The sequence below is a fragment of the Ochotona princeps genome, chromosome 22 (assembly GCF_030435755.1).
Source record: "Ochotona princeps isolate mOchPri1 chromosome 22, mOchPri1.hap1, whole genome shotgun sequence".
In the NCBI taxonomy this organism is placed as follows: Eukaryota; Metazoa; Chordata; class Mammalia; order Lagomorpha; family Ochotonidae; genus Ochotona; species Ochotona princeps.
Window position 1 is genome coordinate 22,162,723 of NC_080853.1, and position 16,808 is coordinate 22,179,530.

The following is a 16,808-nucleotide window of genomic DNA, read 5'->3' on the forward strand; positions in this document are numbered from 1 at the left end:
GCCCCTGTGGGAAGACGCCGTTCTCAGTCACACACAGTGCTCTGCCTGTGACTAACACACGGCAAGGCTATGAAAAATGCACTTGAAAGGTAAGTTCAGGGGTTGGCACTGGGATGTGGATGAAGCCACTGCCTGGAAGCTCCAGGCTCCCATCGGAGCGCTGATTCAAAACCCAGGCCAGGGGTCTGCTTCCATTCCAGCTCCCTGCTAATACGTCTGAGACAGCAGTGGAGGATGGCTTAAGTGCTTGGGCCCTGCATCCACGTGGCAGAGCCAAAGGAGGCCCCTGGCTCTGGTCCAGCTGCAGCTCTTGTGGCTTTTCGGGGAGTGAATCAGCAGATGAGAGTCTTTCTGCCCCTTCCTCCCTCTGTATAATTGCACCTTTCAAATAAATAAATGAGTGAATCTTAAAGAAGTTTATGTTTTTGCTGCAAAGAAATTATTTTGAGATCTATATTTTCTTTATTCTTACAATTTTATTTTGATGATCTTTACATAGTAGATTGGGGTGCAAAGGGTCAAGGGCTATAGGAAAGTGGGTAAGACCATTGTTTCCACATTCTCTCTCTCTCTCTCTCTTTTTTTTCCTGTTATCTAGGGGAAAGAGGGAGATAGCCCCACCCAGCCTCCCAACCATCCCACGCTCCCCAATGTGGGGCATGCTCCGAGGGTCCTGCTCAAGTGGTTTTGAGAGTTCAGCAATTCTGAATTGCTGCCAATCTCAGCGTTCCAAGCACGATGAAATCTCTCCAGAATCTGCTGGCTAACATAATCCACCTTAGAGTCTTTGTTTTCCAGATTTTCATTGCCAACACGTGGCTGGGGTAGTTGATCGATTTGCTCTGTCCTCTGTTGTGATACCAGGTGTCCTCTGTAGGCTCCAATGGACTGCCATATCCTCCGTCTGAGTCTGCAAAGAAATTTTGATAGGAAGCAAGTGTTTTAGCACAGTAGGCTAGGTCACTGCTTAGGGCACATGGCTTGAATCCTAGCTACTCCACTTTTTGTTTGTTTCTCTTGCTTCCTGAATTATTTTAGTTCTTTGAAAGGCAGAGTTACAGAGAGGAGATTGAGAGAGATCTTCTATCAGCTGGTTCATTCCCCAATTGACTAGAATGGCCATGGTTGAGCTGGATTGAAGCCAGCACCCTGGAATTCTGTCCTGGTCTCCTACATGGGTGGCAGGGTCCCAAGCACATGAGTTACCTTGCTCTGTTTTCCCAGGCACGGTACTTGGCTTCTAATCCTATCTCCTAACGTGTCCTGGGAGAGGCTTCAGGTGGTGTATCAAATACTCCGAGCCCTGACACCTCCCTGGGAGACCAGGATGGAGTGCAGGCTCCTGGCTTCCACCGGGCCCTTGAGGCGTGCAGTGGCTGGCAAATTTTTGTTACTCATTCATTCATTCATTCATTCTCTCTCTGATTTAAAAATAAATAAGGGGAACAGCTTGAAATCCAGAGGTCGGCTTTCTGATAAGGCACAGTTCTATGATTTTTGCACCGAGGTGAACTTGCTGGTTGCTTTTGTTTTCCGTGAGATTCTTAAGCTGTTCTGGACCATGTAAGGCGCTCCTGCATTTCATGGACAAACATAAGTGCCTGCTCTGTGAGAATTTTTAGCAGTGAGATTTTGTCCAGTGAAGAATGTTGGATTAGTAATTTATAACTTGAAAGTTAAAAACAAATAGGGTTCCTGGGCCCGGTGTGATGGCCTAGCGGCTGAAGTCCTCACCTTGAATGCACCAGGATCCCATATGGATGCCGATTCTAATCCCAGCAGCTCCACTTCCCATCCAGCTCCCTGCTTCTGGCCTGGGAAAGCAGTTGAGGACGGTCCAGAGCCTTGGGACCCTGCACCCGTGGTAGGAGACCTGGAGGAAGTCCTGGCTCCTGGCTTCGGATCGGCGCAGCTCTTACTGTTGCAGTCACTGGGTAGTGAGTCATCAGACAGAAGATCTTCCTCTCTGTCTCGCCTCCTCTCTGTATATCTGACTTTGCAATAAAAATAAATCTTAAAAAAAAAAAAAACCAAATAGGGTTTCTATATTGATTTTGTTGTTCACAGCATACTTGTAGGCACTAAGAAGCTCAAATCCAGATAAACCTTGCTGGTGTGTGCTGTGTACTAGCTCAGGAAGTCTGGCATTGACTAGATGTCCTTCTCTCTCAGCTGGCCCTGGAGAAGTATGAGGAAATGTTCCCAGCATTTACTGATTCCAGAGAATGTAAGCTATTGAAAGTGAGTAACATGTGCACTGTGGGGAGTAAGGCCTTTGTCATCACAGGACAGGCACCAAGGGAGGTGGCATAGGTCAGATCTGTGGACTGGGGGACGGGCGCCATGGGGGTGGCATAGGTCAGGTCTCTGAGCTGGAGGATGGACACCAAGGGAGGTGGCATAGGTCAGGTGTCTGGGCTGGGGGATGGGCACCAAGGGAGGTGGCATAGGTCAATCTCTGGACTGGGGGACGGGCGGCAAGGGAGGTGGCATAGGTCAGGTCCATGAGCTGGGGACAGACACTTCCTTGGTTTTTCAAATACCTTGGTTCCAAGTCCATAGGTGTATTGTTCTTGGAGGGGTGATATGGAAATGTTAGCACAAGGTTAGATCCTGACTCCACTGGAACATTTTCCCACTTTTTTGAGTGATTTGTCAGCATCAATGTATGTGGCCTTAGTGTTTAACGTATCCATCAGGAGTGGGACTTCATCTCACCAGCTTTTACTTATTTATTTTTTTAACATTGTGCTGCCAGAAACTTCTAGAAGCTCATGAAGAGCAGAACAGTGAAGCTTACACTGAGGCGGTAAGTCACACCTTTGGGATATACTCCAAAGGATTCAGTTTCCAAGAAGTTCTTTCACCCTTTTATGGGGTGAATCCTGAATGTCACTGTGGCCATTATTTCCTGTTGGCCTAAGTAGTCTTTCACACAGACATGTTTTGTATTCGCTGAGCAGATAGCTCTGCAGGCCCTGCTGGAATGCAGCTCCTGTACTGAATTAGGCTCAAAACTAAAGTAGCCACAAGGCTCCTTCCACAGTAGGTACCACAAGTGCTCTTGTAATTTGCTATTGTATCATCTTAGTTTGAAAAGTACATGATCCAGGCTGGTGCAGTAGCCTAACAGCTAAAGTCCTCACCCTGCATGCAAAGGAATCCCATATGGGCACTGGTTCTAATCCCAGTAGCTTCACTTGCCATCCAGCTCCCTGCTTGAGGCTTGGGAAAGCAGTTGAGGACGGCCCAAAGCCTTGGGACCCTGAACTCATGTGGGAGGGAGAAGAGGCTGCTTGTTCCTGGCTTTGGATTGGCTCAGCTCTGGCCATTGCAACCACTTGGCGAGTGAATCAGCAGATGGAAGATCTTCCTCTCTGTCTTTCTGTATGTTTGACTTTCCAATATAAAGAAATAAATTTTTAAAAAAAAGAAAATACATGATCCGTAGTTAATTGGAAAATAAAATTAGTTGAGATGCGATTTAAAATATAAATGGTAGGTGGTGAGAGTTTGCTGTTTGTGGCATAAAATAAATGAAAGATTATTTTTCCTTCACACTTCTCCTTTCTGGATCGAGTGGATTCCTCAGCTAGTGGCTTTTGTTCATGTGTTGCCTGTGTTCCTGAAGGAGCAGCGGGAGATTTTCCTGTTTAACTAGATGCCTCGCCAGCGTCCAGATCCATCCCAACCCTGCGCTAGGTTTTTCCAGGCTGCGTGGCTGTCAGTGTTGTATGTTTGTGCACAGCATCCAGTTCCTTGCCACCTTACACACTCTGGCAGTTACGGTGGCTGTGAGGAGTGCTTGCACATATCCCCTTGCATGCAGAGCAGTAAACAGGACAGAGGAACTTGGTGCAGACACCACCTCAGCAGTCACAGGCTGAGAAAGCTGCATTTGAGGAGATGGTGCCATGCCATTCCCAGGACCGTGTGCCGGGCTGGGCTCCCCCGGCTGGTTTGAGTGAATTTCCACAGCCTGACCCTGCCCTGTCCTCTCTGCCCCTAGGTGAAGGAGTTTGACTCCATATCTCGCTTGGATCAGTGGCTGACCACCATGTTGCTGCGCATCAAAAAGTCCATCCAAGGGGATGGAGAAGGAGATGGCGACCTCAAGTGAACTCATCGTCCCTTCGTGGCATGCAGCTGACTCCTTTTTAGTTTTGTCTTAGGACCGCGTGATCTCCATGGGACGCCCATTGAACGGCTTCATTCTGTTGCCTGTGAGCCCTGCGAGCTGGGTCTGTGGGAGCTCCCACGAGCTTGGGCGGGTGGTTGGCTGTGGCGTGCATTGCAGGCTGCCCTGGCTCTCTGAGAATTGTGCTGCAGACCCTTGCTCCTCCTTTGTCTTCAGTGTTGCCACGTTTCTGTGTCCCCTGAGAGCAGTCCACACACATGCTTGGCAGAGTGTGTATACGTTCACATCTGGCTGTGTTCTGTAAAACATGTATGTTTTAATCTAGGATAGCTAATAGCAATGCATTGATAACCTTGTCAGAAACCCTTCATGGTTTGGTTGCCCTGTGATGATTTGGATGGGCTAGAGACCACCTTCTTATGTATCGCTCCGAGGGCTGATGAGTGTGTACTGGAAAATTAGAACAGCTCAGGTGTGTTGATGTCAGTACTGTGAATTTCCTGGCAGTGCTTGCCAGGGTATGGGTGGCTGTAGGTGGGCTTGATTGATCTGTGCTGTCACGCAAACGAAAGAGCCCTGAGAAATGGAGAGTTGGGGGTGGCTGGTGGCATGATTTGAGTGCGCTGCTTGGACCCTGCCTTGTTTTGCAGGGGAATTGGATCCTACAGGTGTGCTGTATGGATGGGTGAACTTGATCTTAGCAGCGTAGGCGCTAGCATGGTTCCTCAGATAGAGTCCTATTTCCTAAGGCTGCTCCCTGTGCTGTGCCTGAACAATGTGTGTGTGATGCACTCCTGTGGCCAACACTGCCCACAGCTCTTTCTGGTAGATTGTCATCACTGATGCTGTATCATGAAACCTGCCGTGCTGTGCAATAGCAGGCTGTGTGGCAGCTTGGCTGGAACTGGTAGGATTTTGTATGACAGAAGTAGAGTGAGTCCAGACAAAGGGCTGAGCGAGGAAGGTTGTGGAGGATGGGCAAGTGGGCGAGTGTAGAGTGAAAGGTGGTGGGCCCTGGAACTGGGAGGCCACGCTAGGCGGGTCCTGCTGGGGAGCATGTGAAAGTCTTGTGGGGGAAGGAATGGGCCCTGGGATCCAGGGGGGATTCCCTTCTCCCTCCAGCCTAGTGCAGTTGGGAGGGGAGGGCTGGGTATGGCAGATTGCTCCTGGGGAGCACCAGGGGAAGTTCAGCAGGAAGAGGAACTTGTCCTCGTTCCTGGACCTTGTCTGGCAGCCAGCCAGACGTACCTGGGGACAGCAAGAAGCCTGATCGTCAGGAGAGCAGCAGCACTCGCTTCCTGGATGGTATATCTGTCGGCCATCGGTCAGATGCCCTGAGCAATCCCTGTCTCAAGACCATGGGTGGCCTTCTAAAACAGACCCTGGCACCATAGTGCTGGGTCAGCATTTCCAGTGCAAGAAACACCAGGATCAAGGCCTGAGGCAAGAATGGAGTTTCTGAACGTTTCACAAGGAAAGAATCAAAGTCCTCCCAGTGGCTGAATGAGAGCTGGAGGGTGGGAGGAGGGCGGGAGAAAGCCCAGACTGCTGGGCACATACTCGGCTCCCGCCATGGCTGGGACTGCCAGCAGCCTCTGGGAGGAGTCTCGGACCTCACCGAGGCTCAGTGCCCCATCAGAGTTGGTGACCATTTCTTACAGGATTTTGTGGCAACATTTTTATAGCTTGTGCGGCGCCCCTTTTTTATTTCATGATTGGAAAACAGTGTTTTTGCACAGTTGTGACCGTGTGTGGTGATGTCGCCGTGGCCCACAGCCTGTGTTCGTGTTCCCTGTGGTGTTAGGCACTTACCAACATCCAGACGCAACCCGCGTGACTTCCCTTGGAGGGTCTGGTAGCACCGCATGCCTCCACGCCCTGCCTGTGTGGTGTGAGCCGTGACCAGGGGCAAACGCCCCTGCGCTGTTACGGCAGGGCCTCCTGAACACAAACCATGAAACACTAGATCTCCCTTAGCAGAAAGAATGTTTCCCATGAACCTGTACAGTAAATAAAGTGGAAATGACAAGTAACTGTTTTGACCAGTCTCTGCTGGATTTGCTGACATCAACGGCAGCTGCTGTTCCCTGACACTGTTTCTGCACCCTTGTGGGAGGCAGTGGAAGTCTGTGTCTTCTGGGCTTTTTGCTGCAGGGCTGTGGGCAGAGGGTCTGGAAAGAAGCCCTGGGCTTCTCCACTGGGACTATCTTGAGTGTGCATGGTAACCACCTGCCCAGCTCATTCCCAACCCTTGTGGCCTTCCAGCTGTGCAAAGGAGTGGCTGCTGGGAGGCCCTATGGTCGGGGGAGAGGCCCAGAACTGGCCAGAAGCCCAGTGCTAGTTCCTTGCCTCAGGAAGTGCTAGCTGGCCGTTGGACCTATGGAGGCCTCTGTGGGCGTCTGCAGAGTCAGCAGTGCCTTTGGGAAGCAGTGAAACTCACGGACACGGGTCAGATGTTCCAGGAACAAGACGGTGGGTAGTGCAGACCACTCTCATGCAGCATGGAACCACGTGGAACAGAAGCAACAGGCAGACCAGGCCCAAGAATTGGAGACACTGCAGTCACTCAGCTGGCCCCTGAACACCTGGCTTTGTCCCCTATGATGAGTCTCAGGAGGGTGGGCCCTCCTGGCCTGCATGGCCGCCCCACATACCAGCTGCCCCTGGCTGGTTGCAGGTGCACCAAGGCTTTGTGCATGAGTGTTCTCCCCACCACTCCCGCTGAAGTAGCATATGGAGCTCTTCAAAATAATTCATGGAAAACATGTACTCTGTCTTTAAGGTTTATGTATTTAAAAAGCAATGACAGCAGACATGACATCATCTGCTGGTTCATTCCTCAGATGGCTGCAGGCACTAGAGCTGGAGCGGCCAGACGGGAACTAGGAACTCTGGGTCTCCCACGTGGTTGGAACCCACCTGACTCCCCGAAGCCTGTGCATACTAAAGGATGCAACTCCGACTGTAAACCTCATCCATCACACAGCCAACAGGTCACCCTTGTTCAGGCCTGCATTATGGCATGGCAGGAGAAGCCACCTCTGGCGATATGGTGGCCCATGCATGTACCAGTTGATGTCCTGGTTGCTCCAGTCCAACTCCCCACCAAGTCTGGGAAAAAGCAGTAGAAGATGGCCCAGCCCTGGCTGGTGCAGCCATTAAGGAGTAAAACAAGGGAATAACTTCGTGTAACTTTCAAATCTTTCATAAAGTAAATAAATCAACCCGCCAGGCTGTTTGTAACAAAGCAATGTTTATTAACATGTTCAACAGTGTTTCTGTAGAACTTCTAAATGAACAAATTCAAGACAAAAATTATTCTAGGAGGTAACAAAATAATCTATCGCTTAAATTCCTTCTCATCAGGATGACTTTATTCCATGAAATACGTCAGCTGGCAGGTTCCGTCCCCTCTGAGCTGAAGGTGGTTGTGCAACAGCTGTTAGTTTTTCTGCTCTGTAAACATAGCCAGGGTACAGTGATGGTGTCCCCAGGGAATCTGCAGTAGCTCAATCCTGTGACCTTCAACCGTGGAGAGCCAGGCTGATACCGGTCACTTTGTAGTGGCTTCACTGTTCACTGTGATTGAGGTCAAAGTCAGCGTTTGGGAAAGAAGCCCTCTGCTAGTTTCTGGCCTCATGTGGCCACGTCATCTTGGACCCCACGGATAAAGTACCTTCTTCTTAGGCAGTGTTCTCGGCACATCTAATAAATAGGATGATGGGGCACAGGGAAAGCAACTAGTAAGAAAAAAAGGATTCCGTTTTAAGGCCTTGAAGCGTTTCATGTGAATTGGCCCCTCTGACACAAGGCCACGGGCCCAGGCCTTGCACCAGACAAGTGGCTGGTTGATCCAGCAGGAGCGTCTCTCTGGCGGTGTTTCCTGATTCCATCCAGCAGCAGGAAGGGCAGCCAGCTACAGCTCTCCCAGTTAACTCTTTAAGGCATAACAAATGACAATGTCCAGGCTTTTGATTCCTTCCGTATCCTCATGACACCCCCGAGGAAACACACATGTTGCAGTGACTAGCCTCTCCCAGCCGTCCTCCTGGTGTGCAGGTCAGGAGACCTGGGTTCCCATGAGAATGACAAGTTGGATGTGGAAAGCTGGGCAGAAACACTGTGGTTGCTGTGCTCGCCTCCTGCTCCCCGGGAACAGACTCACCACCCAGCCCGCGCATGCTGAGTGTCTCACATCTCTTTGCAAACACACTACACTGTTTCTCTAGACTCTTTGGTAGGACAGCAAGTACCTAATAGCATCTTTGGGAATGAATAACACCATATCTTCCCTCCAAGGTGGATTGTGTTCCCAAGTTCCCAGCTGCATCTGTGCTATGGGTGGATTCTACTGGGCAGGTCCGTGAGGGTTCACTTTGCCAGTCCTTTATTTGTGCCTGCTGATGGGGTGATGGGGGAGGAATGAGTTCAGGGATCCATGGCCTCAATCCCATCCCAAGGGGGTTCCTACAGCTCATCTGATTGGCTTTCATTCAAGCAGGGGAAGAAACTGCTGAAAAATACGTGGTCCCCCTTTGAAACTGGCTTGGTAGAAAAATAGAGGCGATTAGAAGTATCAGAGAAGTAAACAGAGGAGGAAGTAAGGCAGGGTGAAAGGGTGGGGAAGGCCGACAGCACGTCCCCGAGCTGGACCGGAGCCCGTGTTGGGACAGGGCGTGGCCTCCACACTGGGTAAGTGAGGTGACGGGAGAGTCTTGTGCGGTGGGCGAGCAGGGTGAAGATCATGCAGAGCGGGATGGCCCAGGGCACCTTAAACGAGAACATGCACGGTCACACCCACTGGGGAGCTCTCCTTGGGGCTAGCCTGGCTCTCACCTTGCCCGGGACAGATTTTGCTCCTGGTCCCTGGGTCCTGGCTCTAACTTGATTGGTCCAGCCACCGCATGCACGCCGAGTCTCAGCAGTGCCACTCTGGACTCATTCTATGTTGGTCAGTGAGTGCAGCTGTGCAGGCACTGTGTCCGGCTGTGGGGTCAGCCCACTGAGCTCACTGATGGTGGTGGCCAGCAGGGCATCGTGGGACGCCACAGTGTTGTCGGACTTGCACGTTGGGTCCACTGTGCTGTTTTCGTGTGCAGCTGTGGCACTGCCTGGCACAGTGGCCAGGCTGGGAAAGTGGCTGCTTTCTGCAAAAGACAGCAATTTATCAGAAAGCTTGGGTGACGTGTACACTTCATCTGGCTGTTCCATCTTGTGCCCCTCGTCGTTCTTGGGGGAGCCATCTACAATGACAAGGAAAGACTTCCATGGAGTATTCTTATCGTGTATCTACAAATCAAACACAAGACATGTCACTGAGCTTGGCTCCCTGCCTGCCCCTGCACACACCCTCACTCACAAGGGGACCTCTGTGCAGATGGCTGCTGTCCCACAGCCGCTCAAGGCCCTGGGGGTCTGCATCTGTCCCTGGAGCCCACGTCCCACTGCTTACAGAAGTGTGCCGTCGCAGCGTAGACTTGTCCGTGAATGTCCGCCCACAGGCATTGCACATGAATGGCTTCTCGCCCGTGTGGATCCGGTGATGACGCTGCAGGGCGTTGAGCTGGGTGAACTGCTTCCCACACTGGTCGCAACAGTAGGGCCGCTCGCCTGTGACAGAACACAGGGACAATGCCAGTTAGTGGGTGGGTGTCTGTCACCTGCTGGAGTAATGCTGTCTGCTGGCCACGGGAAGCCCCTTCATCTAACCCGAAGGCAGGCTGTGCTGGGGGACAGACAGACACACCTGTGGCTTGCACTGTATTGGCAGTGGACGGCTGTTTCACAGCGTCTTGCCACTGCAGGGCCCCTCCTAACAATCTGCATGTGTGTGGTGTGGGCATGTACATGATTATTTTTGTGACTGCTCACAGTCATGTCATAACTGTTCACATCGTGCATACACTGGCCAGCCTTTTCCATCAGCAGATATGCAAGCACTCCTCATTTCAATGTCAGAGAGCCAAAAACCAGAAACTCAGAAACAGAGGCTGCTATGACACAATCCAGTTTCCCAGCCAGCCCAGCCCACCACCCACCCTCGTCTGGGTCCCCGCAGCTGTACCTGTGTGCACCTTGATGTGCTGGTAGAGGGAGTTGCGCTGGGCAAAGGTCCGGAAGCACACCTCACATTTGAAGGGCTTCGAGCCCGTGTGGATCCTATTGTGGTGCTTCAGGTACTCCTTGGAGGCAAAGCTCTTGCCACACGTCTCACACATGAAAGGCCTCTCACCTGCACGGGAAAGGCAAGGTGAAGGTCAGCGCGGTGCCAGCCTCAACACCATAAAGCACACAGCAGTTTCCCACCTGCCAGGTCCCACACGTGCAGAATGACGGAAGCACCCGGGAGGAGCTCTGCAGGGCTGAGACCAGCATGCATGTTGGAAGTGGAGTCATCCCCCACCCCCATCCTAACCCCCCAAAGCCAAATTCTGTGTGCAAAGAAGCACCTCTATGAGTCTGAAAGAATTCCTAGAAGGGGAATTCCACTTTGGGGTGTGTGACTCTCCAGGCAGTACCTCTTACCGGTATGAAGATGGGACAACACGCACAGCAGATCTCTGCCTTCCTAGAACCTACGGCTTCAGTCCCACCAGGGGCATACCCCAGTTTCCTATCAGTCACCTTACTGGCTTCAATGGAATCTGTGCTTACATGGACAGCCCCAGCTGAATCCCTCCGTGTGACCTACTGGTGCCCTTGCCTGCATGCCTCCATGGGACACAGTTCTGCTTGTTGAGAACTGTGGTCATGTCGTGAGATGCCTCATCACTGACCCGAGACTGGAGGGCAGTGCATGGCCACACAGGAATCATGTCGGGGCCGGTACTGTGGTGTAGGAGGCCAAGCTTCTGCCTTTGGCACCAGCATTCTGAGTGCCAGTTTGGGTCCCAGTTATTCCACCTCTGATCCAGCACCCTGCTTTTGACTTTGGAAAGCAGCGGAGCAAGTTCTTGGGCCCCTACACCCACGCAGACGACCTGGAGGAGGCTCCCGGCTTTGGATAGGCTCAGCTGTGGTCACTGCAGCCATCTGAAGAGTGTGCCAACCAGTACACAGAAAAATTCTCTCCTCCTTTCTGGTACTGCCTTTTTTTTTTTTTTTAAGATTTATTTATTTTTATTACAAAGTCAGATATACAGAGAGGAGGAGAGACAGAGAGGAAGATCTTCTGTCCGATGATTCACTCCTCAAGTGAGCGCAACGGCCAATGCTGTGCCGATCCGAAGCCGGGAGCCAGGAACCTCTTCCGGGTCCCCCACGTGGGTGCAGGGTCCCAAGGCTTTGGGCCGTCCTCGACTGCATTCCCAGGCCACAAGCAGGGAGCTGGATGGGAAGTGGAGCCGCCAGGATTAGAACCGGCGCCCATATGGGATCCTCGCGCGTTCAAGGTGAGGACCCTAGACACCATGCCACGCCGCCGGGCCCCTGGTACTACCTTTCAAACAAAAATAAAATAAAAAAAATAAATAAATCCCCCAAATCTGGGCAACGAAGCAAGATAATCCTAGCACCTTCCTCTAGCACATGGCTTTTTTTTCTGGTCTCTAACATGCTGGCTTTCAACACTGAGGTGGGAGTAAATGGATGCTGAATTGTGCTGCTATGAGCTTTCACCCAAGTCTGGACGTACGATTTTCACTGGGCAGTAAGATCTTACTTGACAGTAAGATTTTTGGCTAAAACGTTCATAACTGCTTCATACTTCTCGACACCTAAGACCCAGGCACCTGGTCCCCTTCTGCCTGGTGGCTTGCTGCAGCAGGCCACAGGCACACTCCATCTGTGCCTGCTTGCAGGAGCAAAAGCAAAGTGCCGGCATTGGTGTGCACTGCTGCCGCTCACGGCGGGTCTCCTTCCCCGGCACAGGACCGACGGCGTGGAGTCCATACCTGTGTGGCACCGTTTGTGGTAGATCAGCATGTGGTTCTGCGTGAATCTTGCACCGCACTCATCACAGACAAAAGGTTTTTCCCCTGTGTGAATTCTGAAAACAAGAACATTCAGAGCACCTTAGGGTGCAGGTGAGAGCTCACAGCCCAGGCACTGGCCACTCTGCCCCAACATCCAGAGGGCACCTTAGGGTACAGGTGAGAACTCATTGCCTGGGGAAGTGGCAGCTCTACCCAGGCTTCCCTGCCATTCTCACTCAGGATCAGCAATGTCCCACCAGTTCTGTGCTGCAGCCTTGGGATGGGAGTTACAGCCTGGCTTCACTGTGCACTCCGGGGCTGAACATCTCAACGCTCAAGTGTATACACGGTGGTGGACATGGGCACCGTGCTGCAGGGACCTGCCTAGAATTAAGAGTTAATACCCATCACTGCTTGCACGAACTTAAGGCGTGAAGAAATGAGAGGGGTGAGGGAGCCCATGGTGACCAGCAGGAGGCAGTCCCCAAGCTGAGGTGGGCCCTGAGGCCTCCTGAGGTGCCATTGACAGTCTCCCACAGCCCGGAGTTGGTTCACCCTCAACTGCAGTGGGCCTGTGGGTCTTGCACACCAGCAGTGTCCCTGGGCTGCAGGGAACAATGCTCCTGGGGCACCCAAGGGCTCTTTCCCGCAGTGCCTCCCTGGAAAGCCGGCCACCCACCAGCGCGCACCTCATGTGGGTCTTGAGCGCTGACGGCTGCGAGAACTTGGCTCCGCACTCGGTGCAGCCGTAGGGCCGGTCACCTGTGTGCGTGCGCTCATGCAGCCGCAGTGCCGTCTTAGAGCTCAGGCCCTTGCCACACTGGCCGCAGCGGTGGCGCTCGCCGCCGCCCTCGTGCACCTGCACCACGTGTCGCTTCACGTCCTTCTTGCGCTTGAACTTCTTGCCGCACAGCTCGCAGGGGAAGTGCCGCTCGCTGCTGTGCACGTGGCGTTGGTGGCTGTTGAGGTTGCAGCGGTTGGCGAAGGTCTGGCCGCACGTGTCGCAGCGGTACACCACCTGGGCAGCCACCCCGTGGTGGCGCCGCGTGTGCTTCAGGAAGCTCTTCTCGTACAGAAATGCCCTCTCGCAGATGCCACACTTGAAGTTGCTCTTCTTTTTCTCCTTCCCCTCCTCCTCTTCTTCCTCCTCCTCATCCTCTTCGTCATCCTCCTCCCCGGCTGCCTTTTGCACCGGGTCCACCAACTGCCTGCCAGCCGCCAGATGCTCGGGCTTCGTCGGTGTCGCCGGCTCTACCTCTGCCTTCACTCCTGCGCTCTCGGCACCCTGGCCCCGGGAGCACCCGGGCTCTGCAGCGCTCTCCTCCTCTTCCTCCTCTGCCCCTGTCTGCTGCTCCAGCAGTCTTCTCGTGTATTTCTTCTTAGGGATTTCCACAAAGACCTTCCTCCCAGCCAGCCTCCCGCTGGCCCTTCTCATCTTCGGGTAAGGCGGCTTAACATCCTTCTTCTTGTCTAGTTTCTCCTTGGCCTTCCTGGGCAGGCCATTGCCCAGCCTGTCACCTGGGGGGTCTTCTGAGGACCCAACCAGGCTGCTGGCTTGGGGACCCTCCCCGCCGCCAACTTCACCTGCCCTGGGCTCCAAGCCAGCAGGGACAAGGCAGGGGCTGCTGCTGACCTCGGCCTCCTGGGACTCTGAGAAATTCTGCAGCTCCAAGAGCACGGACTCCAGCATCTGCTTCTTGAGCTGGAAGCAGGTTTCTGAGAGGTCCAGGCACTTGAGCTTCTCGGCCACCTCCAGCATCCGCTGCACCCGGTCCTCTTCCACCTGGACCTTGGCAGTATAGACAAACTCCAGGAAGGAGGCGAAGTCTGCAACCGGCACCTCGCTCAAGCAGACCTGGGTCCTGGCGCCAGCGCCCGCACTTTTCTCATTCAGAAACACGTCCTTGAAGAACTTGCTGGTGGCTGCCAGCACCGCCTTGTGGGCCATGAAGTCCTCGCGGACGCCCTGGCACTCCACACTGACGGTGACGTCGCACAAGTGGCCCAGGAGACGGAGCTTGTGCATCTCGCGCAGCAGGTGCAGCGGCGAGGACTTGGACTCCAGCAGCACAGCGCCACTTTCCATCTTCCTCCTGGGAAGACACAAACAGCCCCGTCAGGCGCCCCCGAAGCCACTGAGCTGAGGTTTGAGGAGACGTTCGTTTGGTCTGTTCCCTAGAGGACGCTAGCCCATCATAGGTGCACTTTTCTCCAGTACATCGCCAAACCAGTCCCGGCACACGGCCAGGAGGTTCACAGTGCTTGTGCAGAGTATGCCACTGTGTGAACATAAGAGTCTTGCTAAGTTTTCCTCCCATGATAAATATAACCAAATCTGTAATTAGGGGAAATACATTAAACCAATAATTTGCTTATCAAGGTCATGTTGTTTATAAAGATCTACTGATTTGACAGGCAGAAGCAGACAGAAACCAAGAGCCTGGGACTCCAGCTAGAACTCCCTACGTGGGCCATGTTCTGCATTCCCAGGTGGAGCGGCCAGGACTTGAACCAGCACCATATAGATGCTACGCTAACACCCGAGGGAGTGGTTTAACCCCACCCCACCACAGCACGAGACCTAGGGTCATTTTCTAATCAATTCACTTAGAGTTGTCCTAAAGCTGCCACAGAATCTTTGGCAACAATGTCTGATTCTTTGGCCAGGGAACCAGATAATTAAAGTGAAACATGATAGCCACTGTCTTGGAATAAACCTTAGATTTGTACAAAGAGGCCTTCCACCCCCTGGTTTGCTCCCCTACAAGGGCACAGTAGCCAGAACTGGGGCCGGCTAAGGCCAGGAGCCCAGCACTCCAGCAGGGGCTCATCGGCAGAGAATCCAGGACTGGAACCAGCTCTCAGAGAAGGGATGCCAGCCCCACCAGAGGCAATTTAACCCACGGTGCCACAGCACCATTCACATCACAGAATCATGTCTGCCTGTGCAAAACAACAACCCAACTACTGCTTTCCACGAGGGAACAAAGGAAAGTGGCTCAGCAACTCCATCACCACCCTTCACTTCAGGGTGCAGAACCCTTAACGCCACGGCAATAACTCGAGTCCCACGGAGCCAGGGTGACCTCCTGTGGGCCTGGGGTGCTCCTCTTCAGCCTGTTGCTGGCGTGGCCTCTCAAGAACCGTGACACTCCCCATCCCACAAGAAACCCTAATGTGGTTCCAGGCAAGTGCTTCCTGGGGACTGCAGCCTGGGCCCTACTCGGACTTTGGCCTTAAAGTAAAACGCCTCCAGGGGCCCCTACTGCAAACCCCTCCCCAAATGCAAACAGCTGTCCTCACTACCCCCACTCCAGAAGTCCTTGCAACTGCTGTAGGCATGCTCATTTCACCCCAAGCCCCCTCGTTTCCCGCAGGTTCCCCTGAATCCGTGCTTTCTTCCACAAGCTGGAATTTGAAGTCCACGCTTGCGGAGTGCCCACCCTCCTCGAACCTTCTACTTGCAGCTGTGGTCCCGTTTGCTAAAGGACCAGTACCACGGAGACTTCCCTCCCACCCCCACACGAACCTGTGGCCAAGCGGGAGGACCCCTGTAACAGTCCCAGCACCCTCCAGCCATGTCACCCCAAGGGGATTCTGCCAAAGTGGAACCCAGACTTAAGGATGGGGGACCTGGTGCCCTATGCTCAAGTCCCCGCCCACCGGCCTCGAGGGGACGCGCGTCCCCACAGGGGCGCCATGGAGCCGCTTTCCCAGTTCGGGCGCCCGCTGGGGACTTGGCGCCCCGCGACCCCCTAGAGCTTCACGCCGCGGCCCCCCGAGCTCTGGGCTCCAGGCGCCCGGCCTGCCACCCTCTGTAGCCCTCTGCAAGGACGGTGGGGGTCGGGCTCCAGGCCACCCTCCTTGCACCCCCGCCCACGGCTACGAAGCCTCGGCCCCTCAGAACCCGAGCCAAGCCCCTCCTCGCCGACGCCCAGGCATCCCGGGCCGCGTGGGGTGGCCTGTCCCCCGGGCCCCGCCTGGCCCTGACCCCGCGGTAGCACAGCACTTCCGGGACCTGTGGGCGGCCGGGCGAGCGGCGGCGACGTTCCCGGGCCCCGGGAGGCCGCGAACTCACCCCGCAGCCAGCGGCCCCGCAGCAGACGCCGCCCGCCGGACCAGGCCCGCAGCGACTACCGGCCGGCGGGGCGGGGCGGGGCGCGGCGCGGCGCCAGGCGCGGGAGCCGCCGATTGGCCGCGGTGGGCCCCGTCCCGCCCCGCAGGATCCGCCCATCGGGTCCCGCCCCTCGTGGCTCGGGCTGCCGCCGGGGCTGCGCGCGCACGTCGAGCTGCGGAGGCGGTTCGTGCCGAGGTACGTGTCCTGACGTTTGCTGGGACCGCTCGACTCGCTAGCCGTGCCGGATTGCGTCACGCGCCGCGGGGCCGGAGCTGCGCCTGCGCAGAAGGCGGTAGTAGCGCTGCGAGGCAGGGGGCGGGGCCGACTGCAAGGGGTCACGTGAGCGGGTCTGCAGACGCCGTCTTCCGTGGCAGGTGCTGCTCCGGCGCGGGAACCTGGGGCCCTGTGTCCCGGGGCGGGCGGCCGGGGTGGGCCACGCGGGGGACCCGTGTCCCGAGGGCGGACGGCCGGGGTGGGCCACGCGGGGGTCTTCGCTGCTGACTCTTCTCAGGGGACGCCGAGCTTCGGCCTCTTGTGCCCAGGTAATGTTGGCAGCCAGAATTTAAGATGCGTTCGTGTTCCTGACTCTCCCCTTACTTGGCCTTTTAGGAAGCTTTGCTCCATGCTTTGAAATGTTTTT

At 54.5% G+C, this 16,808-nt stretch overlaps 2 protein-coding genes across 2 annotated transcripts in view; one reads left to right on the plus strand and one right to left on the minus strand.

Annotated features, from left to right (window-relative positions):
- The window catches only part of NAPB (NSF attachment protein beta), a 34,062-nt gene extending 28,873 nt beyond the window's left edge, over nt 1–5,189 (plus strand). The window contains exons 9-11 of the mRNA XM_004585653.4: nt 2,173–2,241; nt 2,759–2,809; nt 4,010–5,189. Of these exons, the coding sequence (XP_004585710.1) occupies nt 2,173–2,241; nt 2,759–2,809; nt 4,010–4,120 (231 nt within the window). The 3' untranslated portion in view covers nt 4,121–5,189. The remainder of the gene's footprint in view (nt 1–2,172; nt 2,242–2,758; nt 2,810–4,009) is intronic.
- Nucleotides 5,190–7,380: 2,191 nt separating this feature from the next.
- Nucleotides 7,381–16,254, minus strand: GZF1 (GDNF inducible zinc finger protein 1). Its single transcript, XM_058679623.1, has 6 exons — nt 16,130–16,254; nt 12,741–14,144; nt 12,031–12,125; nt 10,203–10,370; nt 9,591–9,748; nt 7,381–9,427 (listed from the first exon to the last, which is right to left on the minus strand). The coding sequence occupies exons 2-6, from the start codon at nt 14,135–14,137 to the stop codon at nt 9,077–9,079; spliced, it is 2,169 nt and encodes a 722-aa protein (XP_058535606.1). The 5' UTR covers nt 14,138–14,144; nt 16,130–16,254; the 3' UTR covers nt 7,381–9,076.
- Between the last annotated feature and the right edge of the window lie 554 nt (nt 16,255–16,808).

Bases quoted from the DNA above. Each gene is read 5' to 3' on its own strand.
- GZF1 (XM_058679623.1), bottom strand. From the start codon at position 14,137: ATGGAAAGTGGCGCTGTGCTGCTGGAGTCCAAGTCCTCGCCGCTGCAC. The intron at 10,371-12,030 runs GTATGGACTCCA...TTTCCCGTGCAG, and splicing joins CCACAAACGGTGCCACACAG to GTGAGAGGCCTTTCATGTGT. The intron at 9,428-9,590 runs GTAAGCAGTGGG...TTTGATTTGTAG, and splicing joins CGCTGCGACGGCACACTTCT to ATACACGATAAGAATACTCC.